General features: G+C 44.1%; 1 protein-coding gene across 3 annotated transcripts in view; it reads right to left on the bottom strand.

Annotated features, from left to right (window-relative positions):
* Nucleotides 1-130: 130 nt before the first annotated feature.
* Nucleotides 131-20,117, bottom strand: part of eva1aa (eva-1 homolog A, regulator of programmed cell death a) — a 202,070-nt gene continuing 182,083 nt past the window's right edge. For all 3 annotated transcript variants that reach the window (XM_086019692.1, XM_086019694.1, XM_086019693.1), the window contains 3 exons: nucleotides 5,087-5,221; nucleotides 2,774-2,947; nucleotides 131-1,759 (listed from right to left, as the gene is read on the bottom strand). In XM_086019692.1, coding sequence (XP_085875818.1) covers nucleotides 1,380-1,759; nucleotides 2,774-2,947; nucleotides 5,087-5,221 — 689 coding nt within the window. In that variant the 3' untranslated portion in view covers nucleotides 131-1,379. The remainder of the gene's footprint in view (nucleotides 1,760-2,773; nucleotides 2,948-5,086; nucleotides 5,222-20,117) is intronic.

Below are 20,117 nucleotides of genomic sequence, written 5' to 3'. Positions count from 1 at the left end.
CCTGTGTGGCACGTGCCTCCTTTATGATTATTGGATGTCCCTAAATTGTCAGTAGGTGTGACTCCAGCACACCTGTGACAATAAGTTTGACAAAGAATGGATGGATGGACTAAAATATCAGAAGACTGGATATTTTTGAGCAGTTTATTCCAAACACAGGAGTCATCTCTTGCTCTCGCGTTTGTCAGCTATCGCTGTGTCCATATTCAAAAGAAAACAAATGTTCTAAAAATGATACAGCTTAGACAGGCTGTCCCAATGTGGGTGACCCTAATATGTCCTGTGTGCTATCTGTTACTCACCTCCCAAGTAAAAAAAAAAAGAAACAAAAAAACATGATTAAAATATCATAATTTCTACACTTGAATCCAGAGAAGCACAAACAAAACTGGATTGTTAATAGCTTATATTAATATGGGCGATGTGATTTGAAATCTTACCTCACAGCGACGGATACTTCCAGACATGAGTCCTGTTCAACACGTGTTTCACTTTAGTAAAAGCAACTGAAAACTGAAAATACACTCAATGATTTGGTATTTCTTGTCATTAGATCTGTGAGAGACCTCATAGCTTGAAAAGGCACTGCACTGTGAGTTTTACATCCTGTATCAAAAATAAGGTTAAGTCACTAAAAACCTCTTTGAGGCTCTCTGTAGGATATTTTCTCTCTTTAAATGCCGACGTACACGATTAGAAAAAAGGGCTGACCACTCCCCCCCCCCCCTCTTAGAAGGCAAAACCAAACACAGACACTGTAGGATTGTATCCCTGAGGCGCCGGACAACCTTTGCCAAGTATAAAAATCATTTCATAATAAATCATACGTGAGAACAAAAATACAAAAAAAAAAAATCAATAAACTATTAAATATTATAAAATAGATTTCATAAGGGTTGCGGGGGGCGGGGGGGATGGAAATATCTTTTGGTTTTGTAAAAGGCAGCATCCTCTGTGGAAAAGAAAAAAAAAAAGATTGTCCTGTACACTTCTTGGGCTTGAATGCTGGCTAAAGATCCAAACGTTGCAGCTGCCTGATGCCTCGCTCACCTCTTTAATCACCGTAAAGTCTCCGCAGGCCTGCACGGGTCCAAGGAAGTTAAAAACCGTAGCGTCCCACTTCAAAAAAAGGGCCTCCTGAGGTCACAGGTGAGGCAGTTTAGCCTTTCACCCGCTCGCTTCCGGCAGTACACTTCGTCTTAGAGGCAGGGGAGGGAAAACACTCCTACAGATGGGGTCAAACTTACGATACCCAAAGGAGAAGGCTAACGACCTCAGAGGGAATTCTCTCTTCCCAGGTTTGCAGTACCCCCTCGTTGGTTGACAGGTGCGAACCATCCTAAGTCTTATTCAAGTAAGCGATCCGTCCAAAGCGGTGGTCAGTAATACCGATTGAGGCTCCGCGTGCCGGGCACGTCGGGCTGCCCGTTCATCCAGATCTCCCTGATGATGCGCTCCCTCTCCTCGAGCCGCTGCGCTCGCTCCAGCTCCTCGGCCGACGTGAACACGTTCATGTTCAACGTGCGCTCGAAGCGGCGGTGCCGCCGCGCCGACAGGTCCGAGTTGGCGTCCCAGTCCGAGTCGGAGTCGCTGGAGTCCGACGACGAGTCGGCGGGGCGCTCTCGTTTTTTGGCGGCGGGCTGCCGGCGGGGCTGGCAGTCGGTGCGACAGGAGATCTGGACCACCAGCGCGAATAGGGTGAGGAAGAGGCCCAGACAGACGCCACACACAAAGAAGAGAGCCGCCCTCTCTGGGTGGTCTGGTGTAGAGCGGAAAGATAATGACCACAAACGTGAGTGATACGTGGCACTTTCGGCAATAATTGCTCCCCCTTTGTTTCATATCAAATATTTGACTCACGTGCTCACGAGACTTATAAATCTCCTGACTTGGCTTGACTCTTTGTCTCCATCACTAAGGCGAGATTGCAGTTGTGGGAAGCAACCACGTCCAAATACTTAGTGTACTTCAGTCGATTTTTCAGTTATCTGCTTTGCTAAAGCATTTCACTGGCAACATTTGAAAATATTAAATTTTCTATGCACTTTGTCCAAAAAGGCGTGTAATCTGAAAAAAAGGGTAAGGTGTATTTTTTCATTCATTGTCATAGGCTAATTTAGCATTTTTTGTTAGTTCATGTTTGGAAAGTAAAGCTCTTTTTACATGTCAGGGTTTGTAGGGCACTAAGATTGTAAAGCCTTCGATAAACATGAATTTTTAGAAATTTAACCTTGTTTTGTCTCTGGTCTGAACTTGGTAGTTTAATAGCTTCTCCCTTAAAGGGGAAGTCAACCCAAACATTTTCTTTACAGGAATATGTTGTATGCTCCCCCACTAGTCTAAATACAGCATTTTGATTAATAATTGCGTTCATGGAATATGAGGTAAGAAACAAAATCTATCCGCGGCCATTTTGTCACTTGCTGTTGACTGAACATGACATCACAGTTGCTTCAAGGTGAGCTGTGATTGGTTACCTGAGCCCTGAGCAACCGCTGATGTCATTTTTAGTTGACAACAAAGGACAAAATGGCTGCCCCCTGAGATGGATGAAAACACAAACACAATATTAATCAGAATTATCAAGTTTAGACTAGTGGGGCTGAATAGAACATATTGGAAAGAAATTTTTTTTCTTTTCTTTCTTTTCTTTTTTTTTGTCATTTTTTTGTCACCTTAAGCTTGGAACTCATTTTGAACTTCAACGATTCAATCTTGATGTTTTATCAACCATTACTAGCCGCTACACACGATTATTTGAATGTGTTCCTACTTGAGACGTATGTGTAGGCCGCCAGTGCGTTGCTAATGAGGGCCATGCTGGAGCTGGAAGTGGAGTTGATAATGGGATTCATCTCCGGGGGCCTCGGCGGAGTCTCGCCTCCCCCTCTCCCGACCTCTGGATACCTCTCCTGGTTGGCGCTGGTCTCTCTGATCCGCTTCCGGTCTGGAATGAGAGGAAACGACACAAAAGCCTCAGTCAAAGAACAGATAAGCCTGAGAGACAATTGAGAGGTTCAAGATGTTGAAGTGCTATAATCTTCGGGCTCAAATCTGGTCCTGGATGCGATGGGGCACACTGACTAAGTTTCAGTCATCGTGCCGTTAGATCACGATGCCACCAGTTGGGTCATTTACAGTAAAGCATGTAAAGTGCCGAGCAGCTGAGTCATCCCAAAGCGTCTATGTGGGTGTTTTAATCATTTTGGTCTAGGACGATGCATCAAACACATGTTCAGTCTTGTGATCCACAAGATAACCCGGCACCGCCGCAGCAGAAGGCAACCTGACTCAGACCATTAAGAACTAGATAACCAATCTGGGAAAGTTTAAACTCTGTCTTTCACACATGCGTCTCTGACGCAGACTTCTCGGCAAATTGCCGCATCAGAAGCACAAGGCCACAGTTGGCATTTTTTTGCCCGTGTCCTTCAGATTGAACCTGGTCTGGTGACTTCTACACTGAACGGTGAATTGGGCCATGTCTGCCATAGACAAAAAAGTTGCTTAGTCTGGATTTTCAATTTTCTTACCTGGTATTGCTGTTTAGCTTACATTGTAACGACTACCTTTAACCTCCCAAACGAGCAACGCCGACTGAAACAGGATGTAAACTGAGATCGAAAATAAACAGAAATCGTTGCCGCGCTAGCATAATCGCCGTCACTTGTGACGATGTTTTAGTCATTGTGGTTGAGCATTATTTGGTGAACTGTCACATAAAAGCAACATAGTTAGACTTTAATTAAGGCGTGTCAGACTTCTTATCTGATAAACATAGTTTAGACTGGAATTGCTGGCTTAAAGCGTAAACGTTTCCACCTGGACCTACGGCTGCGGCGTCAATGTCTGCTAACATTACCAAGAATTCACAATCGCACACATTAAGCCAGCCAGAAAAATAAACAAGACAATCTTAACAGGTGAAATGACTCATTATGGATCATTATCATCTCATTTAAGGGGATAAGGCTGCAAGGAACTTTTCTAAAATTAATTTAAAGAGAGTGGTGTGAAATTTATAGTCTTCAATCAACCTAGCATACATGGTTTGGACACGCCTCTCAAAAAGGCTAGATCTGAGATTCAAGAGTTTAGTAAATAATGATGATAACATTAAGTGGCTTTAGCTTACTTGCTATGTAAAATTTAGCATGTTGAAAATGAACATTAAAAAAAAAATCTGGCTTTAGAGGTATGTACAAAGTATGAAAACTAGCCAACACTAGCAGATGTGCTAAGCATGCTCCCTTTATATTAATGTGATACAACAAGCTTTATCTTGGTCATCAGGCATGTTTTGAGATCTCTTGTTTACACTAAGCTACGCTAACCACCTACCAGCGAGCTGTTGTCATTAATCAGAAAACAGACAGGTAGTATATTTAGAAACCTCCTTTCCTCCAAAGACAAAACATTTCATCGCCAGACAAAAGGCAAGACAAATGATGTGATTGGGAATGCCGCCTGCTGTCTTTAATGTCAGCGTGTCGCGTTCCACCCTCATGTCTTTACCGTAGTCATCCCGTATCACTCTATCAAAGGCGGAAACTGGTTTTTCCAGATGAGCTGCAAAATTGGAAAGCGCTTCCAAGGGAGGTCAAGGCCTTTCCAGCATGGGGCGCTGTCATCACTGATGCGTAGATCCCTTTGTCCTCATTTCTTCATCTATCTTCCTCATCAGCAGTCATTTGCGTTCTGGATGCAGGCTGCCTCGTGTCACCAATCCAGTTTTGGTAGCAGGCCATTCTCTTTCGATTACCCTTGCCATGTCTCCGCCCGCTTTCCGGCAGTAGGGATGACTGATTTAGACTGCGGTCACATACGTATAAGTGCATCCATTGACTTAGCATATTTTTAGGCCACTGATCATATACTGTATGGCCTGTCTAGAATACACATGGAAACTGTTGGACCTCTGTGACTTTAAGTATACATTTATGCCCAGAATTGAGACCTCAATATTGTTTCACATGAAGCCTGCCGGTGTGGTTTTGGGCTGTCTAGTGTTAGCCTCTCTCCATTGGGGTGCTACAAGGGTCTGACCCAAGTACCCAAATGTATGTGTGTGTGCAGTTTTACTCACCCGGAACAGAGTCGGGGCGCTTGACCGAAGTCCCCTCAGGAGGGCTGTCTCCCACTATGTTGGGGTCATGGGTGCTGGATGGTGGGGAGTACGCTGGTGGTCTGGAGCTTTGTTCCTGGAGTAACTTCTTTGGGACTTCAGAGAAATGGATGGAAAACCAAGAAGAGGACATAAGAGAATTATTAGCGACACTATCGTTCATGGCCTGTGGTAAGGATGACAACGTTTTTACGAGAGACAATATGTAAAATACTGCAAAAAAATGCTGGCAAACAGGCTGTTGGTAATGGTAGAGGAACACATTTTAGAGAGTCAGTTCAGATGTTTGTCAGAAGCAGTGCTTGTATGCTTAAAATTGTGACTGACCAACAACTCCATGTAGTAACTTTGTGTGCCAATGAAAACATCTCAATTGCCAATGGAACTCTCTCAAGTTGAGTCGCGCAAAGGAAAAGAGTTGCCCTGAAAATGACTTGGCATTGTTTTAATGTAGTCATGCTATGAAAGAGCAGAAAAGTACTCACAATAATAAACCCCAAAAACAATTTCATATAGAACAGATCATTTGGGCCAGCAAACTGATTTGTGACTCATACACTGCTTGCCTGACTAACTGGTCCGGTGAAGTCGGAAAGATTGCTGATTCACCCGCTCTGTAGATGGTCAAAACATTGACAAAACGTGTTTTATTTACAGTATGTGTTATGATTCACACAACTTCTTTGACCTTGCACCCTTTCCCGAAATGCACATCTCCCACCCATGCACCCCCTTAAACCTCACAGTGTCTTGTGAGTGAGTCAGGGAGTCTGCACTCAACCCCCACCCCCAACCCCCCCCGATTCAAACCGACAATGTCGCGGGCTATACATTCCTGCCACGGCTCTCGCGTGGTTTTGGCGGGCTGAGCCTCAGTCCAGTCTGTGTGTTTGTACACCGTGTCAGATCAGCGGTGAATTACAACCCTGCAGAGTGTCTGCGTCACTCGGGGCCAATGGTCAACGAAGACAAATCAGCTGTTTCCTGACATTCATTTTTCCAATAGTTAAGTGTAATATGAAAACAACAAGAAGGAGAATGTACGTCATTGTCAAAAACTGCTCGCAACGTGAGAGAAAGGGAAAAATAGTCCCTGGGGAGTTGGCCAGTGAGACTTGTAATCTAGCTGGGGACTGAATTTGGAACATTCAGCCACTAGATGAGCTGCTAAGTGAAAGGTTGCCATCAACCACTGTAGACTTTGCTTGAGTACAACAAACAACTTTAATGCAACCGTCGTGCAATAATACATAAGAGCTAATGGCAACAGAACCAGTAAAGGCTGTTACAGATTTCTACAGTTCATTTTTCTAGATGAGTTGAAGCTAATACTAAACATTCAACACAAACATCTGTTTTCAGGTATCTTGCAAAGGTCAAGAAACTTCCATTCCAATACCTTTCTGCAATTGACTCTCATGTGGCTAAACCACACAATATGTCGCCTAAATTGGTTTATAAAACCCAAGAACCCGATAGCCCCATTCATTCAAAATTGGCTGGTACCAACTAAATCAACAAGCGCCCTGTAAGCGGAGGTGAGAAAAGCAGCTTTCCTCATCAGTCTGGCATGCTAATCACAGGTCCCCCAAAGCCCCCCCCTCCCCCCACCCTGCTACCGCGCTGCAACCGTCACCCACACTACACCTTGATTACAGCCTTCTGATTGGCTCTAATTTGCTGCATATGTGGCCCAGGGTCACAGCTATGACACACAACCGTGTGACACGCACACAAACACACACATCCGCTACATATACTCAACTTTATTTATAGAGCACTTTAAAAACAAAAACAGCTGCATACTAAGTGCTCTACATCAAGTAAAAATCAGACATATAAAAACAAAGACGACTAAACAAGTTTTAAAGGTGGACAGGGAGGGGGCTTGCCTAACATTTATTTGTCCTAAGTAGCTGCAGTTGGCGCCGGGCAGGCACATAAGAGTGGAGGAGCTCAGGGAAGTAAGGCGAGGTGAGACCATTTCAAAATTTAAAGACAAATAAAATCATCTTAAAATTAACTCTAAAATGTACAGGGAGCCAGTGAAGGGAGGCCGGAATATGCTCTCTCCAGCGAGCTCCAGATAGCAGGCAAGAAACAGTATTTTGGACCAACTGGAGATGCTTGAGGGAGGACTGTCTGACTCCAAAGTGTCAAAGTGTGTTACAGCTATCCAGCCAAGATGAAACAAAGGCATGGATTACTGTTGTGAAAGGAGAGGCTTTACTTTATTTAGCCAGCATCCTAAAATAAAAAAAGAAAAAAAAAAGAGGGATTTTACAATAGCACCAATTGAAAATCACTGTCCAATTCAAAACCCATTGATTCTCAAAGATATATGTATGTATATGGATGGTCATTTCCTAACGGGGCACCCCACTTGGCGGCAAAAGCTTTGAATGGCCGCCGGGCGCGAAGATACTAGGCGGGAAAAGAGCGCTCGCAACAATGGCTGGTGTTTACACTGGCAGGGCTCAGCTTTGTTTTCTCTATGGCCCTTTCCCCCCCGAGCCAAAGCGTGTGTGTGTGTGTGTGAATGTGTGTATTTGTGGCCCATGTGCTGACCAGTGCAGTTGGGACAAAGCCCTTGTAAGCCAGAGGGGATATAGTGAAATATTAAACCAGGCTAAGTCCAAAATGAGATCAGACCAGGGCCAGCAAATTAAACACACTTTAGCTCAGATGAGTACACTAAGCGGGTGGTGATATTTTGTGTACTGCTGATGTAAAGAGATGCCACGGTACAGACTTTGCCATGATGCATATTAAAACTAACCGACTATTACGACCCTTTCTTGGAAATCGTTCACGGCAAGACTGTGTTTGGCAATTAACTCTAGTTTGAAGGCATTTTTTGACCAGATTTCTTATGGGCGATATCACCTACACACACACACAAAAAAAAAACGCAATTTCACCAGACCCCATCATCTGATTTTCTGAATTCTTAGTCCTCAGTTGTAGTCCGGTTTGACATGTATGTTGTGAAATATTGTCCCGTTGCTAATTGACTGACGTTCACGGCGTACATTCTGTTTTTACTGTAAGTCGCCTTCCGGTTGCTTTAGCTATATTGCGCTTTATTGTATATTGTGAATCGTGTCTGCCACTTCATATTTATTGCCACGTCGCAATAAAATTCATGTTTGATGGTCGCCATTACTCTCAACTTAGTTTCACTTCATTGTAATTTGAAATCGTTTTTCTCATCAAAGTGCATTCAGTAAATGCCGTTATATGAATGGAACATCTGGTTTCCATCAACAGGCAGTGCCTACTTAAAGTAGAATATTAAAGTTCAATTATTGTTCTCACACACACGGTTCACATCAGCATTCGTGGACGCACTTCACTCAGTTTTATTCCGAATTTGTTTTGTTTTTGTCCAACCCTTACTCAACAACTGGCGCGTCACACACAAAAGCATTCGTCACACAGCTAATAGCATTCCAGCAGTGCATCGTGCAAAGGTGAACTGGGCAGGAGCTAAAGGTGACTGACGAAAGGAATCCTCTGACTTCGAACCCGCCCACTGACTGGAAACGCCGCCACACCACCCAGCTGACAGCAGCGCTTTTGATTGCACAAGATGGCATGTATTTGATACGTAAACAAGGCGGGGTATTGTTTAGTGGGGGATAGCATCACAAAATGACCTCAGCCAGTCAGCGGCATAAACATTGCATTGTGAAAGTCTGGCTCTTGACATCACTAAAGCAAATAGACTGAAAAGTATGCGTGTCAGGGGGCATGATTAACACACTGGTTTCATTCTTGCCTCGCCACCACAAAAGACACTGTGTTGTGTTCACTCTTCTGCTGTCATTTTTTTCCCCCCCCATATTTGTGTGTCTGTGCATGCACACTGGAACATAAAAGGAATGTATAGCCGGAGTGGTTTTGAACAGCCGCACCGATTAACTACGTTTTTCACGGTTCCCAGCTCGAAATGTTGCCAATTTATTTGCCCTCCTCACGGCAGCCGCACATCACAAACTATCTATTAGCATTTTGATGTGGCCATGGAAACATTGCTCTGTCGACTTCAGCTCACACAAACAACAATCATCTATGCCCGCCGAGTTGGAAGCAGCAGAGCCGGGACATCTCATAACATGGGTAGGAAAACATTCACAGACGCCGAATGCAAAACGTACAGCAAGAGCAAATTCAATATCGAAAAAGCCGCAATTAGAATGTTCCATTCTGGGCAGCTGCCATGGAGTGAGGCTGTGAACTCACCCAGAAGCCTCTGCAGGAAATGATCGGAGGCTGTTGGCAGGAAGCTCGCTTATGCTAGGAAGTTATTGACGGTGATTATTTATAAATGCATGAATAAGAATCACAGAAAACCTCAAGCAAAAAAAAAAAAAAAAAGGTGGACAAGACCAAGTTTTGTCTTTTCACTTACTCGGATACAAACAACACAAGACAGCATGCCGGTTGAAAAGCATCCCGAGTCAAACCAATGCTATGGTTTTTTTCCCCCCTTTATTCAAAATGTGCACGACTTACATCAAGTCCCACACACCTCCAACACGAAAACAACGCACGGCACGAGCTCTAAACTTAATAGTTCTCACTTCAGCGCATTCATCAGTTGTCCTCCAAAAAAGCTCAGCTGTTTTCTAAGCGCTCCCCAAACAGCACTCGTGCGAACACGCACACACAGTTGGCGTCATTAACAAGGACGCGGACAGAAATAGTGGCACTTCTGACAGTGTGCGCTCCGAACAATGAGTGACAAAACCACTCAGCTGTGGAGCCACCACACGCTTGCCTCCGATATTGTGAAATAGTATTTCACGCTACATTAGTTCGGATATAAACAAGCACAAAGTCAGCTCTGTTTTGCTGTCATCAAACTCTTAATAACATTACCATCTTATTGTTGTCCCTCCTACGCCGGTTGGGATTGGAACCTCGGCTTGTATTCATGTAGAACAGGGTTTTGTTCCCAAAAGGGACCATGGACCATTTTTTTTGTTTTGACCAACCCCCAACCTGAGCAGGTCAATTGGTGAGTAAAATAAGGCGAGATCAAAATGATTTCAGTCCATACGCGGTTGGTGTGCCGTGAGATTTTTCTTGCATTAAATGCTTGAGTAAGTTTGGGACCTTGTGAGGAACCAGATGTCTACTATGGGTCTTGAACCCTGATGTAGAGATTTATGAGCTGCCTTCCAAAAGTTCTGAGTGTTCTTTTGGGGGATAAAGGCTGCAAGAAGTAACTGTCCCCCGAACCACATCTGGAACCGTGTCACATCTGTTTTTGTGACCGTTTTCAGGTGAGGATTTACAATGTCACCGTGCACCACTGAATTTTGCGTTGGGATGTCAAAGTCATGTCAGGAAATTAGCGACAGGGGGCCTTCGGATGCCTTTAGAAGGTGACAAAAATGGATTTTTGAGGGAGTCTGGGAAGTGCGGCAGTGGATTCTGCTGGTGCAAGTAAAATGCGCCATGCACAGCAGTGGTTGTGCAATAAGGCCTGCCGCAAAGTTGTTCCTTCAAACTTGAGAGCATAAAATTGTCCAAAATGTCTTGGATGGATGAGGAATTGCCATTCGTTGGAAACAACGCCTCCAAGTCCACCTCTTGTAGTGCTTGTAAAACGACAAGGACGGATAAAGACTGCAAAGTAGTCAAATATACAAAAATACAATACTAAAAACGTACGGAAACAGTACCAAGTGCAAAAACTGGGCAAATAGGACAGCGGGACTTCTCTGACAATTCAAAGACGTGCTAAAAATACAAATTAGTCAGGGTGTTAAGACGGACCTTAGTAACATGGAAAGGCTATTTTCCACGTTCTTATTGGGCCCCACGTGGAAGAGACGAAGCGACCGTCCGCTGCTGCTACGGTGTCCAACGCTCCCACTGGGTCAACAAGGATGAGACCAACGCTGATTCATCAAACTGTGCCGCCCGCCTAAACTCACTCCGTCATATCAGACTCATGAGGTAATGGATCGGCTGCTGCTGAGGCCATCCAACGGCAGCGCCTTGTGAAAACAGTCATTTGCTGTCGCTGGCATGGTGTCGAGAGGAGAGGCCGTGGTGGGACGTTACGTGGCTTCGCCATGAAAGGCAGGGACGGTCAGCAAGCAAGTTCAAGGGAAAGCTACTCAACTTTTGGCTTTTGGCCTTAACCTCATAAAAATCGGTCGAGGAATGAGCAACTTATGACTTACTTTCAATGTCCATGCGTAGCCTTTGATGGGAAAGTCGCCCATGCCAACATGGTCGCCAAGTAGGCATGGCGGTTAGCCAGACTGCTAAGGCGCGCTGGCATAGATCTGTGATTATTACGCATTACGCTACTGGAACAAACAGCAATAGACCAATCAGAGGCCAGTACTTTGATGTCATGAAGTCTAGCATAGCAACGCTTGAGTTCATTGGGATTGTTTATGGAAAATCAGCTTTATATATCGATACACGTTTGTTGGGGATTCCCCGTGTCTACGAAAACGGCAAGGCACTGAGCGATTGTTTTGCTATGTTTCGAGATAAAGAGTGAACTTCTAGGTACCCCTGTATTTTTTTTTTTACATATATTGAACAACGGGTTTCCAAATCTGAACAAGTGGACCAGCGAACAGATTATGTCCGATGTTCCACAGTCCATAAACAAACAGGGTTACACAAAAGATGACTTGGGAACAAAACCTCATTTTTAAAAGAAAACAAAACAACCCACAACTCAAAACATGGAAAATTTTGGTCACTGGCTGAATGTGTTTAATTGATAGAATTGAGGTCCATGAAGAAGCGAATAAAGAGGCATGGCCACAAATATTCCACAGCTGTCGAGCGATATCATACTTTGACAAAACATTTAGGTCATGGAAGGGTTATTTTTGTGCCCATGATAAAGACATGTCTGCACTTCATTCTTAACATATTTCATGCTGGCCAAGGAGAAATTTATTTTTCCACCCTTCAATTATGCTGGTCAGTAGACTTCAACATCATCATTAAATGGAAGTATAACTTGTTAAAACTGAACTTTGCACAGAAAACTGTGCAACTGCAAACTGCATTGGGGGCAGAGTACACATTTATTATTATTATTTGTTTTTAAATGGGAAGACCATACATCCACAAACACATTCCAAAATCAGCAGTCGCAATGTTGCTATTTGTTTTAAAGAATTGTAGATTATCTACATATAAATTCTATACACATCCTTATGATGTTCACAAAGGTTATAGAGCGACAACCAGAAACCCTAGGACTGAACCCTGTGGGACACCACCCAATTTTAAAGCTAAGCTGGGACCAGCGTCTCCGGTTAGGGTGACCGAAGTCAATCACACGCTACGTTAAAGCCTCCCTTCCAAATCAAATTGACCTTGTCGTAAACACCAGATGACTGGAATAGATTAACCATTGTTCCCAAATAGACAGAAACGAAACACTTCGGCATCTGTATCACATTTTTCACCCTATGATTTGACGATGGCCTTCGTTATCATTTTGGTAAAAGCCAAACGCTTGTCTGCCGTAAACTTGTCTGCACCCTGTCATTGTTGGGTAATTAGATGAGCTTCTAGTCAGTCCTAACCGGTCAACGTCGAGTCTGAGCATCATCATACGCGCCCTAAACATCACCTACGAAATATGGACGTTTTTAACACGCGTACAAATAGGGAGGCATGCTTTCGTTCTCATCGCATGTTGACAGTGCAGGGGAGGATATGTGGTTGGTACAGATTGGGAGGTCTGGGTTGGTCTGTCATCACCGTTATCACCACCATGATACATGCCACTTAACTCATTCAGTACCAGACTTTTTCAGACCCATTGTGAAATGACATATAAATATGTCATTGGGATAAATGAATTAAATGTAGTTATGGAAAACCATGCGTCTTTTCTTTAGCCTAAAAGTACTTGTACAACACTGAACTACTTTTTTCTACCCATTTTTTTCATCCAACATTCACATTTAGAATAAATTCCTCGTCACACTGTTGTAATCCTAAACCCTTTTTGAACTGTACAGGCAATGTTTTAACTCAGTCACAGAGGCGTAAATCCCGCGTGATGTCATGTAGACGGTGGCTCGGTCTTTGAATTTCAGATTCCACTGTATTAATGTACTGACAATGAACAGTAACTAGCTTTAGGACATGACGATATGCATCTGTGCCTGCTTTTTCTGCGCTTGTTAAATTCATCCACGGTAACGTGTCAGCTGGCATTAAAGTGGAAGTCAACCCAAACATAATTTTTTTCTCGAATATGTTCTATGCAAGCCCACTCGTTGAAACAAGGCATTCTGATAAATATCGCGGTTGTGCAATTAGCGTTAATCCACCCGTTTTTAGCCATCTCTGGGGGCAGCCATTTTGTCTCTTCCGTCGACTGAAAATGACATCACAACGGCTCACAACGACCAATCACAGCTCACCTGTTTTCTGAAGGTGAGCCGTGATTGGTCGTTATCTGAGCCCTGAGCCGTTGTTATGCCATTGTCAGTCGACAGAAGTGACAAAATGGCCGCCCCCCTGAGATTGCTAAAAACGGGTAGATTTTGCTGCTTTACTCATATTCCACAAAAGCAACATTAATCAGAATGTTTCAACTCGTAGGCCTGCATAGAACATAATCTTGAAAAAAATATGTCTGGGTTGACTTCCCCCTTTAAACAGCCCCGAGGATCGATGCCAAGTCTCACACTACTCGGAACCTTTTATTTGACTTTTGACAGTATGCTGCTGGGCGCTATTGTTGCAACCAACTCTGGAAATAGCTATTTATAGGCGCCGACAAAGCACAGCTGTTAGCATTCGAAAGAGAATGGCGGACAGATGAGAGGAACAAACAGGCAAACAAATGCCGCTATTGTGTATAAACACAACATACTGTAAATAGCAGAGCACTGTTTTCCATTCTAGAAGTGCCTCCTGCGGGCCCGACACTTTGGCATGATCAACGCTGATTGCAGCTAGTCCACTTTATGTCCCGTCTCCGCCTCCTCCTCCTCCTCCTCCTTCTTCTGAATCCTGTCCACTTAGCCACGGTCTTAAAACAGCTTGAGCCCCAACAGATGCTGATCGGTGCCCTGAGGGGTCAAGAGTGGAGCGAGAAGGCGTGAGCGAGACAGACGCAAGCGTGACTGATGCACAGGCTGCTACAGACGCCGCTGTAAAAGCCTTTAAGATAAATATCCCCTCCACTTCCTCCTCCGGGTCCACTTTGGACTTTAACACTATCTTTATTATGCAACATCCACAAGACGAAAGTGTGAGATGAAAGCATATCAAGCTGAAAACGATGAATTTTTCGATAGGGTTCGACAGACTGTAAAATGTTTGATTTCAAAAGGTGCAATTAGCAGCACCGCAAAACTGAAAGCTTGTAGACAACGGTGGCCGCAGGAGCCATAGCCTAGATTCAGCCATTTTTTTATTCTATTCAATAAAATTGGTTACAGATCCATCGGAACACCCACCACACGCTTCATGAACAGTCTTTAGCCAAAAGCCAACACCATATTGGACTCTGAACTGAAAACCAAACCAACCCAAAGCCATCATCAACACAGCAAAAATTCTTATAAGCAACAAAGAAAAAAAAAAAGAGGAAAAAAAAAAAAGAGGCTTCTGTTTAATGCCACTTCCAATTGAGGTTTATGGTCAAACTAAACATAAATCAAATCCAAACACACCGTGTGTATTAAATCAATTAAATACCGTAGCTTGCTCTAAGCTAAATCGAATCTGTTGCTGTGCTATAACCCTTTAAGCAGCGGATTGAATAAAAGCATCGCAGCAACACATGTAGACAGACATTGTAACAGTACTCACAGTCATATGCTTTATCCTCTGTAAAGAACAACTAATATTAGTGCTGTGCTGATGAGCTGAGAGGAGTTGAGACATCTCAAATGAACAGGCTTGTCTATCTGTCTTATACTGCCCCCAGGGGGCATAGGCGGGCACGGCAGAAAGAGCAGCATAACGCCCCTTAAACTGAGGCAATGTGACAAAAATGGCTTAATGTGTCCAATTCAACGTAATTATGTTATTACTGTATGTTTCTATAAAGCAAAAATATTATGGGGTGCTATTTTTTTCTTCATGAAAATACACAGTACAACGTTGCGTGGAAAACCCATGCGTATTTCACCAGTAAAACAAATGATTGTTTTACTGGTGAAATATACCGTCAACCTTAACATTTGACTGTTTTCATTCAATCTGCATGATTCCCAAGGCGACGGCAGAACCCCACGCGTGCTAGGGCTGCTAAACGCAATTGGATCTGTGATCGCGGCTTTGGGGAGCACAGCGCATCTGACGCCAAACAGACTCACGCAAGTGTGCATGAGCACACGGGTCCGTCACTTGACGCCGTAATCCAAACACTACACAGAACACCTTGCCGACACGTAGATCGAGGCCAGAGACAGCAGACGGACGCCGGGGAGGGTGAAGAGGGATGACGAAAGGGGAAGTTGACTGTTAACGGCGGCGTATGTTCTTGCAAAACTCACCATTTAGGGAGAGTTTGTTCGTGGAAAAATCAAAGTCTAAGTCAATAGAATGCTATAGCTTTGCACGTGAAAGTCTTCTGACTGACAACAGCTTCAGTTTTACATGGACAATTAAGAGAAATCTTGAAATCCACACTGTTGGAGTTTGTAGGATTATAAATCCAAACTCCTTCTCCACTGACCAGAGCGCTGAGAGCTAGCATGTGTGTGCTTCATCAGCCGAGCTGTCATGAGCCCAACTTGGGCTCCTTGGGGATTTATTTGTTTATCGGCTACAGATCTGCTTCCAAATGTAATGGCTTCTTTCTTGGCGTAACTCTTAGCAGAGTTCAGTCAAAGCTAGTTCTGGCAAAATCCTGCTAACAGACAAATACAAAAAAAAAAAAAAAAAAAAAAACACCCCAACGTATTCAGTGAGGCTGATAAATACAGTACGGTCTTTCTTTCTTTCAAATGGTTCGCACAGGGTCAAGGACATTCCAAAGACATGAGAGCGTGAAGTAAAGACGGGAGAAGACCACCCCATTGACGAATAAGGGGCGACCTTTATGGGGCAAATCTCGCATCAACACTCTGCCAATATGTTTTATTAGGTGAATGAAAGACATACGACACTCACAAAGGGCACACATGGTTGCAGTCTCGCAGATTCTTAAAACCTCTTCAAAACCTCTCGCAGCCTTTGTACTTTTACCAGGGCAGAAATCATTTTGGTTACCTTCATTCAGTCCAGACTCCGGGACTCTCTCGGAGCATTTCTGCTGTAAGTCAAACCCGTGCGGAAATGGCTGGGATTCTAGACGCATGTGCAAAAGCATCAAGAGTTGTCCGCATGAGCATGGTACAAATAATCATTGTTGATGTCTTTATCCTTTGGCTCAGGCTGTGAGCGTGGCTCCGGGGGGAGCACGGAGGCCTCCCCAACAAATTGGCAGTCTGGATTTGCTTTACTTTGTGGATGTTAGAATAGAATTTGATTGAAAACAAACACACTGCCAGAGATCTGCAGAGATCCGGTTGAGGGATGGAACACTCCCACACAACTAAACTCGAAATAAAATCAAACCGAGGAGGTCTAAAAACCAAAGGTGACCACGCAACTTGTATTTGCCTCCGTCGCCGTCTCGTCGAAGCAAAAGCGATCTGCGGGGGGCTCGTCCCGTCTCGTTGAGGCCGCTCTCCTCGCGTGTTGTTAGTGGCCAAAAGCCAAGATCTAAATAGAAACCAAACTCGCTTGAGAGTACACAAGTGCAATTGTGGGACAGGCAAAATAAGCACTGCTCTCATGCCGCGACTGATCAACAACCTAATTGGGTGTGCCTGCTATGATAAAACACATCATGTAAACAGAAGAAGAGAAGTACAGCATTCTTACACGGAGGAATTGGTCTGAGACACTGAACATCTTTTGAAGAATCTCTTTCCATTCTTAGTGACTGCACATTAGACTCCATCCTCTCCAATATGGCGCATATTTTTCTGTTACCATTATAAAAAAGTCCCGGATCCTATCGTCCCAATTTCCAGCACGCTTTCGTTGGGTACCAGTCGAAATATTGTTGATGAGCTCAACACACCCTTGTCCATCAAGGACTCCTTCTTTACGTCACACGACAGCCCGCGGCTGCGCATCGACTAACATCGATGACGAGCTGAGAGTACCAGCAACATGGCAACCTTCAACGCGCACCTCATGTGTAGAGAAAACCTCCTCGAGTATCAGGTTGCAGGCAGGAAACAGATGGCCTGCTGGGGCGCAGGATAAATAAAAAAAAGAAAAAAGCCAAATGCCATAGAAGGCGAGCGAGAGTGACTCCCTCCATCCTTCATCGTTTCATCCTCAGATGGAAGGAAAAGGAAGAGTGAGGCAGCCGTGGTGTGAGGGGACCAGATCAGAGGCTTCTGGCCAAAGATCACAGTGATGGAGTTCCCTGGGAGATTTTAAACCCAACATGTCTCCGGGGCACTAAGCTAGCAGCCGATTAAGGGCCACTGTACAGAATCCATTCGGGTGACTGAATGTTTTGTTACTATAGTCCAAGTTTCAAGCCCGGGCGATGAGCGTTGAGACGCATTGACAAATCGGGTTGACCCCGGATAAGCTCACGAACCACAAGACGTTGATTCGAATTCCCGGTCTTGTTTTTCATCCCAATGTCCAACGTGAGGTTGTTATCGTTGCGTCAGCAATGAGGAACGAATGATCTCACGTTGAGACCGCATCACGCACAGAAAAGATTATGGGCGTCATTGATTTGTTGACGTCAGCTGCTCCAGACAAAGTTCAGTCTCAGGCCTGATGGCCAACAAGGGAGGACTTCATACACATCACCAGAACAAATCACATTCCCAATCGCGTACTAGACAGCACCCGGATTGATTGACAGCAGAGAAAAAAAGAGATTGCCGCAGGTTTGAACAGCTCGGTGCCTCCTGATCTCCCTTCTTGATGTCAAATAGGATTAAATGTACGGCTGATGGCAAAGATATTACCGGCACTAAATCCTGATACTCTCAAGAACTTTCAAAAACTTTGTCGATAAAGATTTATTTTCTCAAGACCGCAAATTTTGGTACGGAGTCGCATGAAGCCAAACAGTCTGGTAGAACTGTATGTTTTAAAGAGAGTTATGTAAATAACCTCAAATTGGCTTATACTAGGTTCCATTTCCACCTTTCCATTTCCATTTCCGAGCAAGCTGAATCCTTGTCGAACATCTGCAGCATATCATTCGCATCGCCCTGTACAATCTTCATGCATCGTTCGGCGTTCTGCCAATTTGGGCAACCTGAAATAATACGACCAAAGCCACACGACCCAAAACGTTTTCATGGTTGGCTCAGCTTGGGAAAAAACAGCGACGCAAATTGCGGCTTTGAATTTTCATTCAAATTCCAGCCTTTAATCCTGCAATGTGGCCTTTGAATTTTTATAGGAGGATTTCTGATGAAAGCGACTCCTTTATTGATCTAACTCGAAACTCTTCACCTCACAGCCTCTTCTGCGTTCATAAAAATGATTAAATCATATAGCGCAGCTAACAATTACATGGATGATTACTTTGACTTCGATGTTTCGTAGCGTAACCGCAGCCCCACCCACTTCGCTGACCCCCTCAATCCGGCAGGATCCGCAATTTGCACGTCCCCAGATCTTACTGGGTGATCAATGGCTGCGCTTAGCTACGGGACTCAGCAACACCAGCCCGGCATGAAAAATGGACAGGAGGCAAAACGCACTGGTTCAAAAAAACCTGTAAAGCGCTGAAATCCACAAAGGTCAGAAAATTCAAGCAATTAAGGAGACTTTTACGTCAAATCACAAAATGACTCTTAGTGTGTTTTCAGTTTTCAGTATTAGAAGGCTCGAAAACCTAAACCGTTGTCCTGAGATCTGATAATCTTATGCCCGAACCCTAACCATTTCCCAATCTGATATAGAATAGAGGATGTACAATATATGACAGGGAAGGGTGGCAGGAGACAAAACCCCTCCACCCCCAGCAAGTTTTTGGGGGCTGGAAGAACATCTGCTTTGGCCATCAGCACCCCCCCCCACACCTCCCCAATAACTTCTGCATGGAGTATTTTTAGAGAACAGGAACTCATCTAAAAAACTCAAGAAAGATTTTCACGAATGCAGGCCGAGTTGCGGAACACATAAAACTGGAAACATGAGAGCGATTTAAAAAAAAAAAAAAAAAATCAAATAAAGAGTAGAGAAACGGCAGTTGGAACAGACACAGCTACAGCGTGCTTAGTCGAGTGCCAGGTTGTACTCCGACTTGCTAGAGTGAATAGAGCTATTTGATGACCAAGAATGAAACGCCGCAAATGGATGGTGTTCGGAATGAGTGCTAAAAATGTGAGCAAGGGGCGGTAACGTGGAGGCGCACATGGGTCTCGAACAATTTCACACAGTCGATACCGTTTGGGCTGAAAAGTCACTTTGCCAGCTGCCAAGCAGCAAGTCAACGGGGGTGGGGGAATGGTGACTTTCTGCCTAAATATAACACTGTATAAAAAAAAAGAAAAAGCAAAGAAAACAACAATGTCCTCATATGACGTTTTTTCTCGTAACCAAACAGCCTAATATGCATGCACAAATATACTTCTGTCGAAATACTCACGCTTGAATCCAGCCGACGGTTAATCTATGGAGCTGCGCAGAGCGATAAAAAGAACAGACCGGCTTTCCTCACTGACTGTTTTTTTTGTTTTTACGACTCGGCCGTCAGCCTTATCTAATGGCCAGACGCAGATTTACATGCCATTGTCGTAGCCCTGGATCACATCTGTGTGGGTCTGAGTATGGACAGTTTACACAGAAAAGAAAAAAAAATCTCCACTGTCACGTCAATCTCCGTTAATCCGTGGAGGACATCACGAGATTGGGAGCTAATCTGAAATAACAAATCCGAACGTTTGCGTTCAGTTCATCAAAACGTGCTCATCAAGGCGACGGCGTTTCTTCCAAG

The sequence above is a fragment of the Filicampus tigris genome, chromosome 20, assembly GCF_054856515.1.
Source record: "Filicampus tigris isolate MCC_2025a chromosome 20, RoL_Ftig_1.0, whole genome shotgun sequence".
Lineage (NCBI taxonomy): Eukaryota > Metazoa > Chordata > Actinopteri > Syngnathiformes > Syngnathidae > Filicampus > Filicampus tigris.
Note: the sequence above shows the minus strand (reverse complement) of the source record. Positions and strands in the feature narration are given on the sequence as shown.